This window comes from Drosophila arizonae, chromosome 3 (assembly GCF_054131065.1).
Source record: "Drosophila arizonae isolate 15081-1271.41 chromosome 3, UAZ_ARI_1.0, whole genome shotgun sequence".
NCBI classification, from domain to species: domain Eukaryota; kingdom Metazoa; phylum Arthropoda; class Insecta; order Diptera; family Drosophilidae; genus Drosophila; species Drosophila arizonae.
In genome coordinates, this window is record NC_142923.1 from 15,788,060 (window position 1) to 15,813,664 (window position 25,605).

The following is a 25,605-nucleotide window of genomic DNA, read 5'->3' on the forward strand; positions in this document are numbered from 1 at the left end:
TGCAAGAGACTTGCGGTGAATTGTGAATGGCTACCACCATTAAACGTGGCGGTGGCGAGTTTTCTATCATAAGTTAGGTTATATATCGTATGCATCAAATCATACAATTATTTATAAGCTAGTTTTTTAAGGAAAAAACACTTAAATTTAGTGAATTTGCAGTGCGAAATCTTTAAAAAACCACAGACGAACACTTGGCACAAACGGTAAGCATGAACAACAACACAAATATAAATTTTACATAACGAATTTAGTGCTTTATAAAAAACGAAGCCTATGCCTTCCTTTCCAAAATTAAATGTGCGACAGCAGCAGCTGCCTGGTGTATACATATATAGATTTGGTGTTTGTAATTATGACGCCGATATAATTATAAAAGCGATTTGTGTTCATCATTAATATTGTTTTTTGTTTGTGTGCTACAAACTAATTTTTAGCTCCCATTTTCCTAATATAGTGGAAAATTTCATATTTTTATACATACGAAAAATGCTATGTATAACAGCACACTAACACACACAAGACACAACGGCCATTCGCATACACACACATTAGTACAATACTTACACATCGACACGTGTGCGCTTGTAAGCGTAATTGCGTATGTATGTATAAAAGATTGCGGTGCAAAATACAAAAATCATGCGAAATTTTAAAATTGCGTAGTAAGAAACCGCACTAATTTATCCGAACTCTGGAAATGTTGAATATTGTGTAAATTTTGAGTGATATGCGCCGGTAGAATGAATGCTTCTAATTTGCAAAAGTATTAAATGTAAGAAGAAAAAGTAGTTCATCTGGCATAGTTTCATTTTGCTCGCATTTGTGTCTTTTCGAATCAGTTCTGCAGATTTCTTTGTTGAAGCATTTTTGTCGTCACCGACAAGTCTTCCATTTTGTTTTTTTTTTTTTTTCTTTTTTTTTACTGCCGCCGCGCCGCTACCGCTGCTGCTACTGCTCGTGGTGAATTTCTCGGACTTCATGCAATTCATTGCGTTTGTTTTGAGTTCTTGTAATTAAGCATCATTGACGCGTAACAGCGTACATTTTAAATGGTTTTATTTTATTTTAAGTCGTGCGTATAGTGTATGTACATATATATTTGTTCATATGTATATTTTGAGGGCATTGCTTTTTGTATCTTTCCTTTCATTTTACATTCGCTTTCACATCGCACACGGCGTTGCCACATGGTTTTCAAAATATTTCTTTTTCATACCAAAAGTACGCATGTAGCTACAGTCTCGCAAACACTGTATAAATTGTTTCTGCACACTTTGTTGACTTTTAAACTAATATCGTGAGTGTTTTCTTCTAAATAACGACATCATTTTATTAATTTATTATAGTATGGTCCTTTTTTTTTCGCCAAACAAATCGTGTGGCAATATAGAATAAATGGCGCGCAAATGTGGGGAGCCGGCACTTTGCTTTATGCTTGCCCTTCTGTCCGTCATTCTGTTTTCACCATTTTTACCTTCAGAAAAAAGTTCGTTGTTCTCACAACTATTCGATAGGCACTTGTGGTGCGTATGTGTGTGTGTGATGGACGTAGGTGTGTGTGAATGTAAAATGAATGACGCTGTGGCTGTAGCTGGGACATTGCAACGATAACTCTACGTTAGCGCATGGTGTTACACAGCAAAAAGAAAACGTTAAAAAAGAAGAGAAAATGCTAGTAGCAGTGTGTAAAAAGACAAAACGGCAATCAATGACCAGCGTGCTTTAAAACCACATAAGAGCAAGCGGAGCGTTGCAAACGCCGAACAAGTTGTGAACGTGTACAAAAAGCAGTTAGACGGCAAGAGAATAGAGTATACATTTATATGTATATGTATGTATTCATACTTAAATGTATGTGTGTTCAAGTATGTATGAGTACCGGCCGGTTGCTTTCCGCAGCGCTTCTGCTCTTTACCTGCCTTTCATAATAATTTGTGCCTATTTTAGCTGATTTCTGTACATACATATGGTACTAATGTATGTGTTAATTCTTCCATGGCTATGTGTGTGTTTGTTTTATTGCTGTCATCCGTTCTCTCGTCCAATGTGGCCAGAGTTAGTTAAGATTTACTTTTAACTGTTGGTATTTGTTTTACTGATCTGATTTGCATTTTTTTCTTTACACAAAACAACATATACCGACACATGGACATCGCATCGTTGATAATAATTAGAAAGTTACGTGTAAACGTCGTGGCTTTTGTTTAATTATTTTGAATAATAAACATATAAAAAATATATATATAAACTTTGGCAACTAAAACCAATCCCAAAAAACACAAGCAACAACAACAACAGCAACTAGTGTAAAATTCAAAGTGTATACAAGAGCAACAACAAGCGACAAAACACAAACGGACACCCGGCAACATTTTCAAGTCCACAAGTGCAACATAAACAGCAGCAAAATTACGTCAATTATTGAAAATCTACCCGGCGCAATAGCTCACAATCATCAAAACAACATCATGGAAGAAGACGAGAGGGGCAAATTATTTGTTGGCGGCCTGTCCTGGGAGACAACGCAGGAGAATCTGTCTCGTTACTTCTGTCGCTTTGGCGATATTATCGATTGTGTCGTTATGAAGAACAATGAGAGTGGCAGATCGCGTGGATTTGGCTTTGTTACCTTCGCCGATCCCGGAAATGTTAATCATGTTCTTCAAAGTGGACCGCATACACTCGATGGACGCACGATTGATCCGAAGCCGTGCAATCCTCGTACGCTGCAGAAGCCGAAGAAGGGTGGCGGCTACAAGGTGTTCCTTGGCGGTTTGCCATCGAACGTGACGGAGACCGATCTGCGCACGTTCTTTGGCCGCTATGGCAAGGTCACCGAGGTGGTCATCATGTACGATCAGGAGAAGAAGAAATCACGTGGATTTGGTTTCTTATCTTTCGAAGAGGAGGCCTCCGTGGAGCATGTTACCAACGAGCGTTACATCAATCTGAATGGCAAGCAGGTGCGTATTTGTAAATTGTATACATATAATTCAAGGATAAGATTTTCCTATATCGGTAGAAGGGTTATAGCAAATAGTAGCGACGATATTAATGATGCCAGTTGTGTATTCATTACGTATGTATATTAAATATAGGAATATAACAAAAAATGTAATTTTTAAATATGATTTTGAAAGGTTTAAGTCTAAATTACTAACAGAAAACTGATATCGTGATCACATTACAAGTATATGACATCTAAGAACATTGAAGTTGAATGAAAAAACAGACTGGCAACTGTTTTATAAACTTATTCTGATAAAGAAGAAATGTAAATAAAATAGCATGACAATGGTGACAATTTGTATAAAGAACATAGTTATAAATTATGTAGAGCGTAATATACTAAGGCTTTAACTGTCATTTTGTCAAAAATTTTGGTCTAAATATGATTGTGTTTTGCAGGTGGAGATTAAGAAAGCTGAGCCACGCGATGGTTCCGGTGGACAGAACTCGAACAACAGCGCTGTGGGTGGTGCCTATGGCAAGTTGGGCAACGAGTGCAGCCACTGGGGACCACATCATGCGCCCATTAACATGATGCAAGGCCAGAACGGTCAGATGGGTGGCCCACCATTGAACATGCCGATTGGTGCGCCCAACATGATGCCCGGTTATCAAGGCTGGGGTACTTCGCCGCAGCAGCAGGGCTATGGCTATGGCAATAGCGGCCCGGGTTCTTATCAGGGTTGGGGAGCACCACCCGGCCCCCAGGGACCACCACCGCAATGGTCGAACTATGCTGGACCTCAGCAGACCCAAGGATACGGCGGCTATGACATGTACAACTCGACTTCGACTGGAGCACCGTCGGGACCATCGGGAGGCGGCAGCTGGAGTAGCTGGAATATGCCACCCAACTCGGCTGGGCCAACAGGCGCACCAGGTGCTGGCGCCAGCGCCGGCACGGACATGTACTCGCGTGCCCAGACATGGGGAGCGGGCGGACCATCGACCACTGGGCCCGTGGGCGGCATGCCGCGCACTGGACCCGGCAACTCGGCCTCCAAGTCTGGATCCGAGTACGATTATGGCGGCTATGGCTCTGGCTCCGGCTACGATTACGATTATAGCAATTATGTTAAGCAGGAGGGCGCATCCAACTACGGCGCCGGTCCGCGATCAGCGTACGGCAATGACAGCTCTACACAGCCACCGTACGCCGCATCGCAGGCCGTTTAAGGAGCCAGCGCTCGCGTGTTGTCTCGTGTCATCCTGCGGCCCCCAAGAGGTGAATGATGAAGATGACAAAAAGATGGTGGTAATTGTAAGCTAAAGCGTCGTCTGTTCGTTTCATATTTTTAAAAGATAATTTTTATTTGAGATCAGTTGTTGAAATTAATTAATGTAACTCCTGTGTACACAACAAATAATTTAAAAACATAATTTAACACACACACAAACAACACAAAAATCAGCTTGAAAGCAAAATCCCTAGCAAAAAACAAGCCAGGTACATAGATTTATATATAATATATATATAAATATATATGTATGTGTATGTAAATGTATGTGTATATTATATACATGTACATATACATACGTATAAATATAAATATATATGTATATATTTTATAGCAATGAGTATGTAAAAATTCATAGGCAACAACAAACAAACAAAACGCACTCAACTCAATTCAGAGCAACAAAAAAAAAAAAAAAAAAAAACATTTTTCATGCGTTCCCCCGCCCCTTCTTGACAGTCGTATATATATATATGCACTGATTCCTGTCCCTCCCTATTAACAATAACAATCCAACTAAAATTACAAATACATGCATATTGAAAACAAAAACACGAAATTAATAATAATAATGATAGAATTGTGAAAATATAAAAGTATAAAGATTAGCCAATTAGAGACACAAGAGAAAAGTGTACGGAAAACCAAGAAAAGAAACTTAATATTAAAAGAAGAAAGAAAAGGAATTATAAGAAATTATACATAAAAACAAAACACATCCCCTTAACTACTAAAATTAGTAAATACAAATTCGAAATTGTACATTTAAATTGACTAGTTGGCAAAAAAAAAAAAAAAAAAACAAAAAAAAAACAAAAAACAAAAAAAAAGCGAAGTAAATGAAAAAGCAAAGCGCATCAGGCCCATATGCCACGCCCCTAGCTTGAAGCAAACATGCAAGCAATTTGGCGACAAGGCGTAGCAGTAGGAAAAACAACAATTGTAAGGCTTATACAGGAAAAACATAAACAATTTATCTATATACAAACAGTTAAGAGTATGGACAGCAGAGCTGCTTGCCTTAGCCAATGCGTCTGCTGTGGCTTATTGCGAGCGTGGGCGGAGGCGTGGCATATGTGTTTCGGACGAATTCGGGCGCTGAACAGCAACAGCAACAACAAGAGAGAGAGAGAGAGAGAGCAACAGCAAGAAAAGGAAGAAAAACACGTTACAAAATTTATAAATCTACCATTTAAAAGTAAAGTAAACACAACTAGCTAAAAGTTAAACTACATATATAAAGAAAACCTAATTAATAAGCGTATGTCGTATGTCGTTTGCATGTAAGCGAAAGTTGAACTTGAAACTAGAATTATATAGTGTTGGAATTATTATTTAGTTAAAGAAAAACGGATTGAGAGAACCGCTAATAACAGCAGCAAGAGCATGATTCACTAATACTAAAAGCTATAAAAGAAAAACAATACAAAACGCTCTAAACATAAAACAAAAACAAAACAAACAAAAAAAAAAACGGAAAAAGAATAAAAGAAAAAACTATATACATACTAATATACATCTATATATATGTATATAAGTTTATAAACATAAATTTAAACTACAGTTAAAGAAGCAGCATAGTAAACAAAAGTCATAAGAGAAAATAGATAAAGTGAGAGAAAGAGAAAAACGATGCTTAGAGTTGCGTTGCACATTTTTTTAAATTTTCATCGTTTGCCAAGCAGACAACACAATTAGCACGTGTATATATAAATATATGTGTGTGTGTGTGTGTGCACTCTGCAAACTGCAACCCACACACACGTACACACATTCAGACGTATATATACAAAAACACACACACGCGCGAAGGAGAACATGAGAATTGCATATTTTATTGATTATATACATACATTTATATATAAATATATATATATTTCTTTAATTACTTTATATATATTATTTACTCTTAACATACAAACATGATCATTTGAATATGTTATGTAAACAAAAACAACAAAAAGTAAACTAATTTTTAAATAATTGCGATTTTACAATATATTATTACATATTACAAAAACCTTACGTACATATATATATATTTATATATATGTATATGCTTATTTACTCTAATAGATACATTTATACTTACATATATACATATATACAAATATGAAGTAATTTTTCTTTGCTATTACAAACTACAAAACGTAATTTTTAATTTGTTGATTACGCGAACATTTTACAATTACAATATACAATACAATGCATACATATTACCGCATACATACATACTACATACCACATACATATATACCTTACTTTATTTTTCGGTGATTTATTGCATAGTGTGTTTTTTTTCGTCTAATTTTTACAAATCTATTTAGCAAGCCAATCCTACAATCATAAAATCCTAATTTAATTTCGTTTAAATTACAAATATACATATAAACATATGCTTAAATTTTTTATATAATTATACACTTAAAACAATCTTTAACAAAGTAAACTAACGTAAACAATGCAAAAACTACACAGTAAAAGTTAAAACTAAATCTAAAAAAAAAAAATGAGAAAAAAGAAAAGAGAACAACAAAGTAAAATGGAACGTATGAAAAACGTTTGAAAATTTTGAAAAAAAAAAAAAACCAACAAAAAAATTGCTTTTGTTTTCCTTTAATGTTTAAATTAAATTGCAGCAAATGCGCTGCGCTGCCGTTCGTACGTGTGTAAGTCTCGGCGAGAATGGTTGTCTATGTATGTGTGTGTGTTTTTGTGTGTGTGTACATGTCTAATTGTATGTTGTATGTAAAAGAAAGAAAAATCAAAAAAACAAATGATAGAAACGAAAAAGATCGGCGCTTGGCAAGCGGGACGCACGTGTGGCGTTGTTGAAGATTTGTTCACAGTTGAGGAACAGAAGTTCGTTTCATTTCCTTTCCGCTTGTAATTCTTTGTAATTTCTGTATTTTTTCCAGCAGGCAGCGACAACAGCAGCTACGTCAAGAGCAAGAACAAGAGAAACAGTAGCACTAACTAACACAATGAATAACGGCAGCAAAAGCTGCTGTACAACAGCAACAACAACAACGTATCAGGCTTAACCTAGACATTTAAAACCGTTAGGCATGCATGCATACCCGCGTGCATGTGTGTGTATATTTATGAATATGCACACATAATTGAGTAAAAAAAAAAGAAACGAACACAAACAACTACAACTAATATTAACAATTGCGAATGAAGTAAACGAAATGTGTTGGTCAAATGCAGTTAAGAGAAAACACCTGATGTAATTTTATAAGCAAAACATTATTATTATTCTGAGTAATGATCATTGCATACTTACATCTACATATATATCTACAAATATCTTTTGTTTATTACCAAGCCACTTTTTTTTCATACAGAAACAGTTAAAGAAAAAAAAAATCTAAAAGTGATGTTTAACAATTTGAAATAAGTAATGGTAAAATTAATAACTAATTCAAGGAAATACATATACATAAATAGTTAAAGCAAGGTTTAAAGTTATGGAAAATGTAAAAAATTATTAAAAAACAAAAAAAAAAAAAACACTGACTGTTAATTGTAAAACAATTTCTTTTTAATCCGTACGATTTATGATTTAAAGTTAAAAACAAAAATTTTTAAATAAAAACCCAATAAATGAACTACATATATATGCATCTAAACGTAATTACAACTACTATATACAATTATATATATACATATATATTACTATATACATAAATATATGCGTAAATATATCAATTTAACAGTAAAAAATAAATCTAAATATTGTACTAAAAAAAAAAAAAAAACAAAAATGAAAAAAAAAAAAAACAAACAAACTATGAAGATATACCATACAAAAGAAGCAAAAATTCACTTCAGTAAATGATCAAAAGAAAAATGAAGCTTAGATTTAATAAAGGTGTAGCATATGTCCGTACATAAGAATCAAGGACTATATATATGTGTAAACGCATATAATATTTGAAACTGTTTGTTTTTTTTTTTAAATTCGTTTTTGTGTTTTCATTTCGTGTATTTGGTTTTGGTTTTTTATTTCATTTCTATATATTAGTGAATCGGAAATATATACAGATATATATCTGTATGGCATATATATATATATATGTATCTATATTATTTTCGTTTTCTTTGTGTTTACAGATTGTGGAATATAGGCACAGTACAGTACACAGTAAAAATTGATCTAAATATTTGCTTTTTCTTTTATTATTGATTTCTGTTTTGGGTTCTCGAGTTGTCTTTTAAGATTTGTTATACAATATATAATATATAACAAACCTCTGCTTCAAATTCGTCGATTTTTAGATTTGATAATGAAAAGAGATCTAAAAATTAAGCAAAAAGTAAACAACTTAAGAACAATGCGCCAAAATGCAAAAGCTGCAAGAACTTATATAAAAAGAAAGAAGAAACTGCAAAATCTGAGAAATAGAAAACAAGAATAAATATGTAAACTTAGAATATCCAATGTAAAGTCCGTTGAATAGGTATGGTTATAGTTTGGGTTTATAATTCTCGACTGGTATTTCATAATAATAGTTAAGCTAAATGAAAGTAAGATTAAATATTCGTTTTATTCTTTTCTACCCGAAACAAATTTTCTTCTTGATAAACTAGAATGATTTGAAATAAGAGTGCGAAAAAAGATATAGCAGTTATCTAAGCTAAATTCCTAAGACAAAAACGATTCCACCTAAGACACCTTTTGTAATGACTAAATTTATAGACAAAAATACACAATAATAATAATAATAATTATAATAGTAATGATATTGACAGGCAGAGATTGATGTTAGAATTAAAGATGAACATGAAGAAACAGCACAACCACTCAAAACTTGGTAGCAGATTCAGATCTTAAGCGCTGACTGTGTGTGTGTGCATATACTTTGTTCTCGAATTGATTTCGAGGCGTGTTATATGATATGATATAATATATGATGCATATAAGTCGTTTTGAAGATTGTTATACTGTGAAAATTATTTCTTACATAGACTCGCATTTCAATTCGTTTTGATTTTTCACTGTGGATTTCAATTTTTTCATGAGGTATGTATGTGTATATCTATATATGGTATAAAAATTAATTTAAAGAAATAAGCCGAAAACAAACAAAAAATGAAACAGTAAACAACCGTAATTTGTATGTAGTTTAAAAATAATAATAGACATGAGAAAAACCAGAAAAAAATGAGAAAAAAATATGCAAAATAAAACCAAAAATTGAGACTGTTAACAAATGCAACAAATGAAGCAGAGAATAAGATGAAAGTAAAGCTTAAACTAAAATAACTCTTAACTCGTAATACAAGAAAAAGAAAAAACAAAAAAAAAAAAAAAAAAAGAAAAAAGAACAAACGATGAAATCTAAGAAATCTCAGATGAATAGGCTACCTATATAAGTTCGTCTAAGGAAAAAGAGCAGAGACAACAGCAACAGAAGAATTTTCCAATTTTTTTTTGAATAATTTTTGTTTTACTGTTTATTCTATTCTATATATATACATATATAGATTTATATATATAGATTTATATATGCTATAAATGCATTTCGCTTTGTCAAAATATTCGAGTTCTTTTTTTTAAAGAACTTTTTGTTCACTTTGCATTAGAAATACACACAGCCACATACATATACCTATACCTACATCCACACACACACACACATCTACACTAATTTTTGTTAACTGTGTATGTATAATGTATGGCTAAAGGCGCGACTAAAAGTTTTTTAGGTACTAAAAATACATATATAACTGTTTTTATTTATGATAACTAAGCGTTAATTACGACAAATGTAAGGCAGGCTAAGCGAATACTTTTAGCTGTAACTGTAGCTGTAAACTGAACAGTTACACACTTACATACATACATATAGTTATAGCATGTAAAGCAGTTGTAACGGTATTTTTAGACATTTAAGTGTTGCCAGATGTGTGAAGAGTGTTTGATCATTCCGGTTTAGCTGCTGGGCTTTAATAATACAAACAATATGTATTTAGTTAAACTTACAAGATTTTACGTATCACCCACACATACACTCATACACTTATAGAGAAAAGCTATACATACATACTATATGAAATGTATTTTTTTTTTAGTTTATCTTATTTACTTTTTCTAGACTTTTCTACTTGTACTTTTTAGAGATAACAAATTAGGAACCGAACCTGTAATGAAACAGACAAGTTACATACATACATAGAAAAACAAAAAAAAAAAAAAAAACATAAACAAGGAAAAATATTAAAAATACGAAAAAAAGCGAAACGAAAAAGTAAAAAAGCTAAGGAAACATAAACTACAATGGAAATTACATACATACATATAGTGCGAAAAAGACAGAGACAGAGTTAGATTTGCAAGGTTTTAGTTTACGGTAAACTTAATGAAATTTTTTACAATGTATTTATACATACCTAAATTTAAATTTTTAATTAATTTTTTAATGTAATACGAACACAGTGCCTAAGTAATATCAAAAAACAAAAAAGTAAATGAACAAAAATCTGTCAAAAAAGAAAACATTGTTAATAAACACAACAACAAACAAATAATAATAATTTATAAAAGCAAAATTTTAAATGAATATAAAAAATAATTAGAGAAACGCAAAGAAAACTTAAGCAGAATACATATAAAATATACAACCAAAAGTTACATAATTGTATAAATGGAACACAACTAACATACGAAGCGAACAAAATTCAAAGCAAATGCAAGCAGAATACGTTAAAAAATACACAGATGGGAATAAATGTATAAATGTAACTGACATACTTAAACAATATTCAGAAGCTAAAAAAAAAATAAATAAAAATAAAACAAAAATACCATACTAATAAATATAGCAACGTACCCCCTACATACGTCTCTCTTTCATATAAATATATATATTATTATCAAAATATTGCATAGAAAACAAGTACCACCCACAATAAGTTGCTTATCTTCAACATTTGATTTCTTGCGAAAAAAAGATCCCAATTAATATTTGTTATCAAAAAAAAAAAAAAAAAAAAAAAAAAAAAAACTATATAAAATACTATACCTGTAGTATAGTATACAAAAATCTAGGCAAGCCACATACTTAAATTAACAACAAATGCAAAGTTGAATATTATTTACAAAGTTTGTTTATAAAAAAGTATATTTATATATAATTAAATATATATAAATATTAAAGAAATGCAAAAAAGCGCTATATAGAGTATAAAGTATAATTTATTGTATTTAATTTATTGTATATTCGTTTATTTCTTGGTCTGGCAATTCAAGTTTTTAAATTTAAATTGTTTAATATATTTAAATGAAAAAAAAAAAAAACAATTACTACAATACACGAAATGAATTAAAAAATTTCATTATGTTTAAATTTAAATGTAGTTTGTAAAAAAAAAGTTTTAAGAAAAAAAAAATACTTTGAATATATACATAAATTGCAAGTAAATAGAATAAATGTCACTCACTCTTTTTATTTCAACTGCATTTCAGCATTATTTATTGGCTCTATATATACACAGACTATTACTGAGAATCTCTATTCTCTAGTTTTTTGAATTTCTTTAGAGGATAGTATTGAGAATATTCGATTGCTCTAGGAAAGTTCTATTTTTATAGAGCTAGCTAGCAAAAAATTAAATTTTAGCACTTCACGAAAATAGAATGTGTTTACTTTATTTGAAACTAATATCAGTCTATATAACATATTAAAATTATAAAATTTATATTTATGTGAAAAGCCGTCGTTCTGAGGCTTTTTCTAACGGTCGAAGCTCGACAGATCGAAGCTTACACGTCAACAAAACTTATATTTAGATTCGAAATGATTTAGTTCACAACACAAAGTTTTTCATAAGCGGGCTTCTACAAAATTTCTGTACACACTTGACTTCGTCGTATACCTCAAAATTCAAAAACTTTCAAATGTTTCTTTAAAAAACAAAAACAAAAAAAAAAAAAAACAAAAAACAAAAAAAAACCGAAAGTCTCAGGCGGAAAATGCTGGAACTACCGTCATTTGTGATCGGTAGCGCTACAATATTTTTCCTTGCAGGCGTCGAGAAAGCACCGCCGGATGGAACCGTTACTTTGGGAACACACTTAACAATCTTTATATCAAGCTTTGCGTGCTTATTTTATCATATGAGATCTTAAATATTTCCAAATTTTTAACGATGATATGGTAAAAGAAAAAAGTTCCAAGGGTTTTTTTTTTTTTTTTTTTTTTTTGGAGATGTTGCTTTTGATTTTAAATTGAAAACAATGAAAATAATATAATTGAAGGACATTTGCAAGCTAAATAAATAAGTCATGAAAGTTATGAAGCTCCAGTTCCAGTGTGACATTCATTGGGAGCCATGGACTATGCGGGTTAACTAACTAGCTGATGAATCTTAAATCCTGGATTGGCTACTTGGCTTGGCGCCGTCTCGTGATCGGTGTGGTGGGCGTGCCCGTCGGCGGCTTTATCTATAAGCAAGAAATTATAGAAATTAGTGACTCCAAAAATGCAGTTGGAGCTGCTTTCAAACTTGCCGAACGGATGGGCTTGGGCGTTAGCGAATTGGCCGGCGGTGGATCACGTGGATGTGGTCCATCCGGATGGCCAACGACAGTGACGGCAACTGGTCTCTGCTCCGAGCTGGCGCGCTCGATGCTCTCGCTGCGTGAATTGGAGCCGGAACGCTTGAACATGCCCGACAGGCGACCCCGCAAATCCTTTTTGCTGGACCTCATATCGCTTGCTACGCTTATGTCTGAATCAGATCCCTGAATCTGAAAGCAAATAAAAGGTATTCTGATTAAGTTTCGAGATCAACTTGTTTTCTTTCGGACACCCACCGATACTTCACTCTCGGAGTTGCGGCTGCTTTTGGTCAGACTGCGTAGCTTGCCCATGATGCCCTTCTTTTTCTTGCGCGGGCCGCGTGGTATGTCGCTTTGGGTGGAGCCGCCGGACAGGCGAGAGTCGAGGCGTGAGTCCAAGCTGGAGTCACGCACCAAGCCGCCCAGCTCCGAGTCAATGGATTGCATGGATGATACGCTGCCATCGTCCTGACGCCAAATATTCTGAGAGTACACGGAGTCGTCTATAATTATCCTTCCCTATACTCCTTTTGTAAGTTCTTACCTGATCGCGCTGTATGGAGTGGTCCAGCGATAGGCTCTTGCGTATCAGGCTGCCATTGTTGCTGGAGTTGCGGGACAGACGTCCGCTGCCGCCGCCGCGCTGAGAGCCCGCCGCACTTGCCACCGAGCTGGTGCTGCCGTGCGGATCGTTCTCCTGCGAGGCAGCGCGACGCAGATTGCCACGGCGCATGCGGCTGCGCTCCTGCTCGTCCTCACTGATGCGCTGGAACTTGCGCAGCTCCTCAGAGGCCTCTGCCAAACGGGCCAGCACATTGGCGATCTGGGCGCTGCTCAGCGTTGGCGACGGACTACGGCTGCGTCGCACATCTGCCTGCTCCGGGCGCAGTTTGTTGTCCGTTGCATAGGACGCACTACGTCCGGCTGAGCCCCCGACTATCTTGAGATCTGGTGCGATCTTCACCAGCTCATCTACGGTCTGCAGCAGGGCACCAACTTTGCGCTCACCGCCATCCTGTTCCATCCGACGCTTAATCAGCTCCTTTTCATAGCGCTCACGCTAGAGAGGAAGAGGGAGGGATCAAGAGGAAGAGAGTGAGGAGGAAAAGCTTTTATAATTTTGTATATTTATGACTTTGGTTTATTCTCACCTCACGACGCAATTTCTCATTGGAGGTGCGCAGCTTAGCGTGCACATCGCGCAGCTCTAAGAGATCGCATTGCAGTTCGGCAATCTTCTTGCGGCCCTCCTCCATTTCCTCCTCGGTTGCGCGCTTGGTTTGCTCCAGCTTGCGCTTGGCTTCGAGACGTTCCTTGTCCCGTTCGCGCTCCACCTCGAAGAGTGTTTGGCGCAGGTCGCGCGCCAACGTCGATGTCTCCTGGAGCAGACGTTGCTGATCCTCGCGCTCCTTCTGCCAGGACAGCTCCAGTTTGGTCTTCATGCCGGGCAACTTGGTGCTGCCCGAGCCAATGACACGTTCCTCCTCGAATTCGTTCAGCTTGGATTGCATTTCAGATATTTTGATCTCATTGGCGCTGCGCTCCGAGACAAGCTCCGTCTTCACCTTGCTGGCCTCCAGACGCGCCTCGACCAACTGATCCTCCAGGTGACCAATCTGCAGAGGTACGTTTTTTATTGTTGTATATTTCTCTTCTTTGACACAGCTCGAATCGGATCTCACCTGTTGCTCCAGGTAGGCAATCTTGCTTTTGTCGTCGTCGTCGCTGCTGTGCATCGAGCTGCGACTCTGCCGTCCCGTATTGTTGGCCTTCAGGTCGCCAATCTTCTTCTGCGCCAGCTCGAGCATCTGCTTGAATGCGTCTCTGTCTTTCTTGAAGCGTTCACATTGACGCTGCCAGGCAATCAGAGCATCAGTATACGATCAGGAGATGCTTCAGGATCCCATTGCTTACCTGCATAGCTGTGAGCTCGCCGCTGAGATTCTTCACCTGCTGCTCGTAGCGCAGACGCGTCGAGGCCACTTCGGACTTCAGCTGCAGCTCGGAGGCTTGTAGTCTACAATAAATAAGTAAAAGTGGGTGGGGGTGGGGGTGGGTGTTGCGATCCTCTGTAGAGGGATCTACCCTACTTTAGTGCTCACCTTTCCTTCAGCTCCTTAATCTCCGCCTCACGTCTGGCGCCGTGTCCGTTGAGTGAGGACTGCGCCTGCTCGATGCGATTGAAGTCGTTCAGCTTGCTGGTCAGATCGTCGTTATCCTTGCGAAGCTGGAATACCAGATCGATGTTCATTTCGTTCTCGCGCCGCAGCCGCTCGTACTCGTGCTCCTTCTCGGCCAGCTTGTTCTTCAGCATCGAGCGCTCGTGGTCGCCGCTGTTGCTCGTCTTGAGGGTCTTCACCTCCAGCTCCTGGATCTTTTTCTGCGCCTCGTTCAGCTTGCGCGCCATGTCCGTGCGCTCAATCCGAATGGTGTCCATGTCAGCCAGTTTATATTTGGCCGCAGTCAGCTCAGACTGCAGACTCTGTTTCTCCGTCGTTAGCTGGGCGCGCATGAGTATGGTTTCCTCGGAGAGCTTCTCCCAGTGGGTGTTCAGCTCCTCGTAGCGCTTCTGTTCACTGCTGAGCTGCGCTTGACTCTCCTCCAGCTGCTTCTTGAGCTCCTGCACCTGTTTGCTGTCCGATTTGCTGGACTTTGTCTTCAGGTCCTTGATGTCCTTCTCGAGCGAGGCTTTAGTTTTCTCCGCTGCCTTTTTGGCACTGAGCAGCTCCCCGTCTAGTTGGCTGATCTTGGCCTCGAGCTTTTCACGGTCTTTGAGCTGCTTCTCTAGATCCTTCTCCAGACTCGATGATTTCTCCTTTTCCTTCTTGTTTTGTGCCTCGAGCGTGGATTTGCTCGCCTCGGTCTGCTTCAGCTGACTCTCCTGCTTCTTCAACTTATCCTCCAAGTCCTTGAGCTTGGTGTTGAGCTTCTTAGACTCCTCCTCGCTGGCCTTGAGCTTCTGCTCCAGCTCCTTGGTCTTGCTGCTGGTGCCATTGAGCTGCTTCAGGCGCTGCAAGTCGCCCTCAGCCAGCGTCAGCTTCTGCTTGCACTTCTGCAGCTCTTCCTCCAGAGACTCCTTGCTCAGCTGCAACGTCTTCAGTTGGCTGGCGCCACTGCTGCCCAGCTGAACGCGCATTTCACTGATCTCATCCTCTAGCTCCTCCACCCATTTCTTCAGATGACTCTTGGGCGTCAGATCATTGACACGCTTGGGCGTACGCGGCGGCAGCTTGCCCTCGGCCTCTACTTGCATCCGCTTCACCCTGGCGGTCAGTTCGTCGCGCTCTTTTTGCACCTGAGCCAGTGTCTCCTTGAGCTTGGGCAGCTCCGCTTCGGCATTCTTCTCCACGGAGCTCGCCCTGCGCAGCGACTGCAGCTGCAGGCGTTTGTTCTCTTTGCTCAACTTCTCGTTCTCGGTCTCCAGCGTTGTCAGCTTGGCCAGCTGAGCTCGCATGGTCTCCACGCTTTGCTCCTTCTCCTGCAGAGTCTTGCGCAACTGGACGAGCTCATCGTTGAGTGCCTTGAGCTTCTTCTCAGCGGCGCTGGACGAGCTGCCGAAACTGAGCAGCGAAGACTTGCTGCCATTGGTGCTATCCTGGCGCAGCTTCGCCTGCAGCTCGCGCACATATTTCTTCGACTCGGCATTCTCCTTCTCCAGATCCTCGACCTTGAGGCGCAATATGGATGCCTCCTGCTCGTTCAGCTCGAGCAATATGCGCAGCTCGGCGGGGTCATCCTCATCCGAAATGCCTTCGTCCCGGTCGGCGTGCACCTCGGGCGCCAAGCGATGCGGATGAGGCGCAGGACTCAATTTGCGAGCTGCTTTACATTGGGTAAGCCGAGAAAAGGTTATTAGAAATTTCAGTAAACAATCAGAGTATCAACTAGTCGCATGCCAGGCTGGGATTACATTGATTAGTCACATTTTATGAGCAGCCGCAAAAAATGGCAAATTATTTGTTGAGTTCATTTATTAGAAAGCGCATGAGAAATATCGTTAGTTCGATAGAATCTAGATGTTAGAGAGATATATAATATATCATCATGAGAAACGATTTAAAAGACTTCAATTAGTCAAACAGTCTCCAGATCAGTTAAATCGTTTTTTTTTTTTTTTTAATTTGAAATTTCTTTTTATTAGTAAATTGTCAGAAATAGCTATGTGAGTATTATAGATATATAAATTTGTGAGCAAATTTTAATCGTACTTCTTGAGCGCGTTGCCATTTTTTTCAACTGCATCATCAAAGACTCATTTTCATCCTCGAAACGAGTCACCTTTTTCCTCAAATGTTCAGCCTGAAATGTATAAAACACAACATTTGATTTATGTATGAGAAACTCTTGATTAATTCAATTAAAATCATTTCGTATTCGAGGATAAAAACTCTGCCCTGATATCGAGTTATCGAGCTATCGAGTTACCAATGATAAAAGACTCTATCTACTGGGTTAGCATTACGTGGAAATATGAAAACAGAAAGAGAGATTTCTTCGGCTGGTCGAAGCTTGAATACCCTTGCAGACTATAATGGCTTATACTATGCTATAAATGGGAATAATTTAAGTATATGTACATGGATTTCAATTCAAATGGTATCATAAGGAAACAGACAGACAAAGGAACATGATATTTAATATGTAAAAATGAAACAAAAACATTTGTTTTTAGCTTTCGCAAGAATGTCCAAATAATCTGTGCAAGTGTATTAAAACGCAGTTATACGAAATTAAAACAGAGTGAAACAGGAAATTCAACTGCACTACATAAACGCGTGGACAGATCCTAACCAGCAAAGACCAAAGGTAAGAGTGATATATTTTTAACAGTATTTTCTAAATAGCTTTTTTTTGTATAATAAATATAATGATTTACAAAAAATTAGAATACTGAAAATTAAGGTGGTCATCAAATAGATTGGAGAGATTAAGTTATAATGATGAAGATAATGAAGATGCTGGCAACTACCAAATATGAAAAGTGATATGGATAAAAATATGACTACTGATAAGGATAATAACAATAATACAGCCTAATATTTTGTGTATTTTAAAAAATATGTCTTTATATTGTATATTGCAATGATTCGGCTGATGAGCATTTCAAAAATTTACCGAGCAAATGACAGTAAAGAAGATGATGATGATGAAGATGAAGGTAACGAGAATGATGTTGATAGGGAGAGTGAAAACTTTAATTTGTATGTATATATGAAATGATAGCCAGACAAATAGTGATACTGGTAATAATAATGATGACAATTATGTGTGATGAAATATGTTATAATGATATATCTATCGAAAAAATCATGAAAAATATAAATGATTATAAGGATATTTCTATAATTGACAATGATAATGGTATTCAACTGCACTGTCTATTTTTCCCCCTTCTTCCCTATATGGCATTTGTGGAGCTTTCATCTGTCATAGTATTTATAGTTTACACTGCTGTGGTCATTGCTGGTGAGTTCTGAGTGGACAGGATCTGTACTAGGTACCTGCGCTGGCGCCAGCCAAGAGCACATGAGACATGGCGCTGGGAAAGAGCAAAGAGGTGGAATTGACAACCCTGGTCGAAGTGCTGGGCGCAAATAGCGATGCAAACGGTGAGGATTCACGGTCAACGGAAAGATTTCTAGTGCTCAGCTCGACAGTGGTCTGTGTGGCTATGTCGGAGGAGGTGACCTGGTCGGTTTGTGTGTGCATGGCCAGAGTTTCGGGCATGGCCGACGTATTGCAGCCAGCTTCAGTTTGAGCTATGGGCGCTGTTTGGGTGGAGCGCGGAAAACCTAAAGGAATGGCCAGCATGTCACCCGTTTGGCTGCCACGATTCACTTGAGCCCGTTGCCTGGAGGCCCTAGCTTTGAGTTGACGTCGCTTCACGTTGAGGTTAGCAAGTGATTAATCTGAGTTCGGTGCGATTTGGTATGCGGACTCACCTCTTCCTCGGCAAATTTCAGCTGATCCTTGAGATCCGTCTCGCGCTCAATGGAGTCCTGCAGCTCACGTTGCAAGTGCTGCGGATCCTCCTGTGAGCCGCCCCGAGTCAGAGACTCGCGCGTAATCTTAGCATCCGCCGACGTCGACTTGCCCAGCACGCCCAGCATGGGTGTCTTCTTCTTGCCCGGATTGCGCAGCTCCTCGGCCTCTGCCTGCAAGGGAGTGGAAACAGGAGTGGGTGAGTCGACTGGAGGAGAGTAGGTTCACCTGACATACGCACCTGTAGCTTCCGCGTTAGCTCGTTGGAGAAACGCAGCTCCTCTTCCAGCTTCTTGATCTTGGCGCTCAGCTCGGCGTTGTAGGAGCTCTGCCTCTCCAGCTCAAGCGTCTCGATTTTGCGCTCACTCTTCTTCAGCTTAAAGCTAAGGATGCGACAGTTTTTGACTGCCTTCTCAAGATCCTTTTGCAGATTGGTTTTCGCCTTGACCTCGTCGTCGCGGAACGTGTCCTGCACCTCGTCCATTTCGGCCTGCAAGTTGAGGATTTCTCTCTTGGCCGATTGGTTCTCCTCCATGAGTTCCTCGCATATCTGCTCAGCCGCCTGCAGTTTCCGCCTCAGCTCCGACTGGTTGTCCTTGCTCTCCAGCTCCTTCATGCGCAGGTTCAGTTTGCGCTTGTCCTCCGTCACGCGGTCCAGCTGCTCCTTCATTTCGTTCAGCTTCTGTTGCAGATTCAGCGCCTCCGAGGCAGCTGTGCGATTTGAGGCGGTGTCCATGGAGGCCAGCCGCCTCAGTAATATGTCGCTCTTCTCACGCTCCGCGCGCTCCGCTCGCGCCTTCATGGCCTCCAGATCGGCACGCAGCGCCGCCATCTGCTCCTTCAGCGTGCTGGCCGTTGTGGGCGTGGCTGCAGTCGGCACAGTTTGTCTTTTGCTAGTCTCCTTGCCATTGCTGATCTCCGTTTCCTTGCGCCGTGTGCTGCTCAGGCTGCTGCTGGAGCTAGAGCTGGAGGCTGAGACCTTGGTCTCTGTGTGACTCGATGACGTGGTTGATGTGGCGGATTTCAGGGTTGAGGTCGCTGATGCAGTAGTGGCAGCTGCTGTGGCCGTGCTGACGACTGGAACCTTTTTTGGCGGCAGGGAGGCGCGCTTGAGTTCCGTCTGCTGGTTGAGCGATGTGCCGGATTTGCTCCGTTCCGGGCGATCCGGCGGTGGCGCTGTAGACTCGCTTTCTCTGTAATGCAGTTGGGTTAATTGGAATATGGATACTGAACGGATGCTTTAACTCACTCATCTCGACGCGGCACAGAGCGTTCCCGGCTGGATTCCCTTGAGTTGAGACTGCGCTGCTTCTTGAGCAAGTTCATTTTGCGCACACGCTCGGCAAGACTGTCGGTCGATAGGATGACTAGCTCATCTGGAATACTTGAAGTTTTACTGGGGGAGGCTGTGGCACGGCCTTGCGTGAGACTCTGCTCCACCTGTTCGAGTGGAAGGGACGGTGTTTGAGTGATGGATTGATCGAGTATAGTAATTCTAGAAGACTGAACGAGTGATCGATGATTGATAGTCGAAAATAAAATCTGAATGATTTATAGATTGATTGATGGGCTGTACTGATTGACTGATTGATATTTTAGCCATAGTCCAAAAATGTAATTGATTAATGCCTCATAAATCTATTCGAACTGAGTAAAGGATAAATTACTTCGAATCCTGATTGATTGACTGACTGACTGATAACACTATTCGAATTATGATTTGATGCAAAGCAAACATTAATGAAATTTCAGTCTTGCATCGCAGCGCTTACCTCAGCCATGTCCAAGGCAGTTGTGTGTCGGCGCGGAGGAACTGGTAGCTTCAGGGTGACAGCTACATTGTGATCGGTGGCGGAACGAGCTGCCGCCGCCGAGGACGAGCTCTGGCGTTGTCCCTCATCCTGCGACTCATCGATGTCCGGCGTGGAGGCCCAGGACTGCGGACGTTTCTTTAGCTCTACATTGAAGTGTACAACTGGGTTGAGTAAAAGCGTCAAGTGCAGCGAATGCAAAGGCAAGCAGCGGATTGGACATCATTGTGTTGGGTCACAATATGCAATCACAGTCACGTTCACAGTCACAGTTTATTGTATTTGATGAGCGGTGGCCAACCAAATTGTGCCGTTATTTGTTACGTAACACAGGTGCGGTAAAAGTGTTTTACATCAGCGCAACAGCACAGCCAGTATACGATGTGAGTACAAAGTAGTGTTAACAAACGTTATGCAGATTAGTGTTGATCAAGAGAGAGAGAGAGAGAGAGAGAGAAAGTGATACGAGCACACAATAAAGTACAGTTGGTGCAAGAGTTCAGTTAAAAAGTTGTGAAAATAGAAAGAGAGATACATAGAGAGAAACAGGAAACGAATAACAGTTAACTTCGGAGCACCGAAATCTATATACCCTTGCAGACATATCGAAAAAGAATATTATGAAGCTAAATAACTCTGTATCTAAAATGAACATGTAGAATGAAATCGGATAAATATTTAATCTTATAGAAAAAATAAAATAAGTTAATTTTTGTTTAAGAAATCTACCTTAAGTTTTTTTTTGAAGACATTTCAGAATGCAGCAATCAGAAATCTCTCAATCATCTTGAGAGAGGTCTCAGTCTATAACAAACTATAGCTATATTTCAATTAACTACTATTCTTATTTCAATATTTCAATATATTCTGCTGGGTAAACTTAGCTCTACAATGTCTGGAGTGTTCGTATATCTAGGCCAACAAGCAGTTGCTAGAAAAATTTAAAAAGTATTACTAGTTTCATACAATGTGCGTAAATTATTGAGAGATATACAAAATATCTCAATAAAAAAAAAATAAAAATTTAAAAATTCAGCACATAACAATTGAATGTTTACAAAACTCAACCCGTTCTTTTTGTATAAATCTTTCTAAACTACTTTTGAGTTCATATGGAATGTTATGTGCTTTAAATATTAATGTTGATACTATATTAAAAATCAATATATGTTTCAAAATAACAATTTACGTGATGATCATAAACTTTTGCTACAGCTACAAAACAATATTGAAAACTTTCTTTGAATAACATAAAAATGTAAAATAATTTAGTATAAAATATTTCAAAATTACATAAAAAACTGTGATTAAACATTTAACATTTAACATTTTAAGATTTTAATAGTATAATTATGTTATGCTTCGTATAATTATTTGATAGAAACAATGCACTTTAGTCATTGTTAAGAGTTAAAGTTAATATATTTTAATTAGAGTTATTTCCGCTAAGAACTCTGTGAATATGTAATTCATTTCAAGAGAAACTTAACGTTTCTTTCTATTTCAACTTTAATATATCCCATCATTCATACCTATATCATTGCTGTTGCTTGAATTTGCGCTGGTTAAGTTCTGTGTCGACGTCCATGTGCGCGATGACGGCCTGTGGAAGAATAATATTGATGATCATGGCTGATCGATAAGTAATCGATATCTATTGTTTACCGTGAACTCTGCGCGTCCGACAGATTCGGCGAGGATGCGGCCACCTCGTCGCCTCCTCGTCGGGCTCCATGTTCCTTGTAGTCGCGAAAGCAGCGCTTACATCTGGTTGGATAACGTGTCTGGGGATGAAACCCGAGCGGGCAGAGCTGATCGCCTTTCAGCGATGGGTACAGATGATGCATCTGTGTCTATATAAATTGTCAGCTTCGCCTTTTCTGTCGAATAGATGGAAGATAATCGATTTGCAGTGCTTTATATGTATATTTCAGCAAGTGTATATACTGATAATTTAGATACTGGTGTTCGGGAACTTTTTCGTTAAAATAGTTCTTAAGTAAATAGTTATACCAGTGTAGTACTGTAAAACTGTTATACTATCCATGATCAATAGGAGATAAAAATACCGGCAAGAATTTTCTATTTTTATATATGCCGAACAGCATATTACGTTTCTGTTATAGTTTACAAGAACATAAATACTTAAGATTATTGATGCACAAGGTTTATATCACTATAATATATATCCGCAATTGATTTGATTTAAAAACGTGAAACAAAGAGTTGAAATAATATTATCTCTAATTTTCTTTGTACGTCATCCAAATACGTCATATTTTCTCACCTGCTTGCTGGAGCGGCTGGTAGTTAATGCATTTTATATCTGCAGTGGACACTATCATATGCAGGGCATCAACTAAATTTAAATGCTTTCATTGGAATTTTGGCATTGATCCAAGCAAGCTGAAGAATGTTGTACAAAATGTTCTAAATCTGATGGCAAAGAGAGATGTTCGTTCGCACATTCGTTCGTCTGTCTATTACTTGTTCCGTAGTTCTGTAACGCAATCAACCGATCTACAGAAAATTTCTTTTGTCTTTTGCTCTGCAAATGCTCTGAAACTTTTTCTTATTTTTAATGTTGACATAGATCAATAAACCTTGAATCAGTCTGCCTGGCAATCCGAAATAATTGAATTTTTTATATAATACATTTGAGAGCATAAAAATAAAAAAAAAATAATAATAATAATTATAATAATAATAATTTATGAATATTGAACAATGGTTCTATTTAAAGTTTTTATGAAAATTTAGTTTATAAAGTATACCATAAATATCATATATCCCACCTACGCTCCCTAAACTTATTTAATACAAAAAGAATCTGCAGATATTAACTAAATAGAAATCAATTTAAACCAATAACAATGATTCCAATTTGCCTTTCGACGAAAGTTTTATGGTTCAAGAAAATATCATTAACATTTAGGTAAGAAATTTACGAGCTACTTGATTTGAAATATCCGAAACACGTAAAGACTGAATAATCCAAATGGAACTAATTAAGACTATTATAGTCGGGTGTAACCGGCGGCTTTATTTCCGTTAATAGAACAAAAATTAATCTTCGAATCTCACGCTCTGATTTTTCTGTTGAGCATTACAATACAATAGAGCCCTAAGGCTCTAAAGGGATTACTGCATAGATTCCAGCTTATATTCGACTCCAATCACATTATTTTTGTATGTATTCTAAATTCCAAATTCAACTTCGATTTTCTATATTGAGCAAAACGAATATTCCCTCTTTGCTTCATGAGCGAGCATAATAAGAAAAAACTTGCTTCATTGTTTATATAGACAAACATCAGTTTATTTGTAAATATAAACAATAACAAATGCTTACACTGTCCTCTACATATATGTAGAGAGAGAGAGAGAGCAATTGAGAGAGAAAGAGAGTGAAGAGAGTGAGCGATAGCTATAAAGAGAATTTATGATCGTTTTACAGGTGGGCAACGCGCAGACAGAAATTGCAAGTTTGCGCATGTTTTTTGGGTAATTAAAATAAAAGAGCTAAAAGATGAGGCTATGTATAAACGAGTGATAAATTTAGCTCACTCAAGAGATCGAGGGAGAACAGAGAGAATGTAAGAGTTTTTGGAAAGCTGCGTGAGCTTGTCTCTTACCTTGGCAACGTACTCTTGCCTAGGGAGGGCTACAACATTGCAAATCCCTAGCACGTTAAAAATAATTATCAACATTTTTCATCCATGTATATAGATGATTATATATATATATAAATACTATATCTATGTTGATATGTGTAGCGAATTGCAAATTTAGAACTCACACAAGAAGATTCCGCATTTAGATGAATTTGAAGCTGGGCAAGTTGGGAATGGGGCCACAGCTATAGCTGCCGCTGCATTTGCTCCTGATCGTACGCGAATCGTGCGAAACTTTTCATTTACCAAATGTTGAATTGCGTAACCGCAAGAAATTTGATTTTTTTATGGAAGGCGGCGAAACTCTTTAACTGCTTTGAAATTGCATCTTAAGGTTAATCTAATTTTAAATTGAATTCACTTGCAGATTTCAAATTTGTACAGCTTTTCTTTATTTTCTTTTGAAAATTTCAATATTTTGTTTGACGTTTTGCTTGTTTTAAGTTTATTTTTTGATATATTCACTTTATCGAAAATTTACGGCCGAAAAATTAGCTCTGTTTTATAAATAGCACAGAATTTTTCGTAAATGGCAGCGCACTCTCCACATATATCCCATTCAGAAAGATTTCAAATGCGAAACCGTCTTTCAAAACATATCTATGAATATTATAGAAATGATTTGTTTACTTTTCAATTTACAAAATTTCCAATGTTCGATTTTCCCTTATCGAATTTTCACGGCGAACGAAACTTATTCAATTTGGAATTTTCACTTGAGTCGCACACATATACATACATATGTGCAGCTATATATACATACATACATATGCTGTGGGATCTTTATTTTCTTTTTTCTTTTTTGATATAACATCGATCGCTTGAGCACTCGAAATATACTTATAGAGCTCGTTGCATCTCTTTCCCACCAATTGCACAGGCTAAGCCGTTTTCCGGGCCGACGCGTTTGTCTGTAGATCTTACGTTGTGAACGTTTTGAAAATCGACGAGAAACTAAATTTAAATCAATTCAAAAAGCTCAAACTAGCCGCAGAGAATGCAACAGATGCTACCTATATCCATCTATTCCCACTCTCTCTGGGTTCCTCTCTCTTTCTCTCTCTCTCTTATTTTTGAGTTGCGCGTACAAAAACATTAAGTGACGCAGGATTCCCTGTTCATAATTTTTAGAAATGGTTAAGACTTTTAATATTGATAACTTCAATTATATATATATGTATGTATATTCGTTCATAAAATAAAAACAGACTATTTGGGTTCTCTGAAATATTGTTCCTTCAATAGTTCCTTAAATAAATATTAAGAAACATAATTCGTATTTACAAGATTTAATTAATAATATAATCTTATAAATCTTT

The 25,605-nt window shown here is 37.8% G+C and overlaps 2 protein-coding genes across 16 annotated transcripts; one reads left to right on the forward strand and one right to left on the reverse strand.

Moving 5' to 3' along the window:
- The first annotated feature begins 14 nt into the window (after nt 1-14).
- On the forward strand, nt 15-13,045 carry Hrb27C (Heterogeneous nuclear ribonucleoprotein at 27C). Of its 5 annotated transcripts, none has more exons than XM_089464056.1 (4): nt 15-206; nt 2,178-2,966; nt 3,412-4,237; nt 7,169-13,045. In XM_089464056.1, the coding sequence occupies exons 2-3, from the start codon at nt 2,472-2,474 to the stop codon at nt 4,186-4,188; spliced, it is 1,272 nt and encodes a 423-aa protein (XP_089320182.1). In that variant the 5' UTR covers nt 15-206; nt 2,178-2,471; the 3' UTR covers nt 4,189-4,237; nt 7,169-13,045. The 5 variants fall into 5 exon arrangements, with proteins under 5 accessions (XP_089320182.1, XP_089320183.1, XP_017858374.1 ...); XM_089464057.1 differs by having other exon boundaries at nt 7,172-13,045; XM_018002885.2 differs by having other exon boundaries at nt 3,412-13,045.
- LOC108610656 (uncharacterized) lies at nt 12,094-25,576 on the reverse strand. Of its 11 annotated transcripts, none has more exons than XM_089464041.1 (16): nt 25,050-25,576; nt 24,412-24,886; nt 22,278-22,492; nt 22,145-22,215; nt 20,574-20,776; nt 20,051-20,241; nt 19,043-19,994; nt 18,762-18,974; nt 18,321-18,699; nt 14,922-16,641; nt 14,734-14,836; nt 14,502-14,672; nt 13,971-14,435; nt 13,364-13,879; nt 13,075-13,302; nt 12,094-13,008 (listed from the first exon to the last, which is right to left on the reverse strand). In XM_089464041.1, exons 3-16 carry the CDS (start codon nt 22,457-22,459, stop codon nt 12,703-12,705), a joined length of 5,700 nt encoding a protein of 1,899 aa, XP_089320167.1. In that variant the 5' UTR covers nt 22,460-22,492; nt 24,412-24,886; nt 25,050-25,576; the 3' UTR covers nt 12,094-12,702. The 11 variants fall into 11 exon arrangements, with proteins under 11 accessions (XP_089320167.1, XP_017858364.1, XP_089320175.1 ...); XM_018002875.2 differs by lacking the exon at nt 18,321-18,699 and adding an exon at nt 17,028-17,118 and having other exon boundaries at nt 12,094-12,702; nt 12,769-13,008; nt 14,922-16,638; nt 20,574-20,758; nt 24,412-25,576; XM_089464049.1 differs by having other exon boundaries at nt 12,094-12,702; nt 12,769-13,008; nt 20,574-20,758; nt 24,412-25,576.
- Between the last annotated feature and the right edge of the window lie 29 nt (nt 25,577-25,605).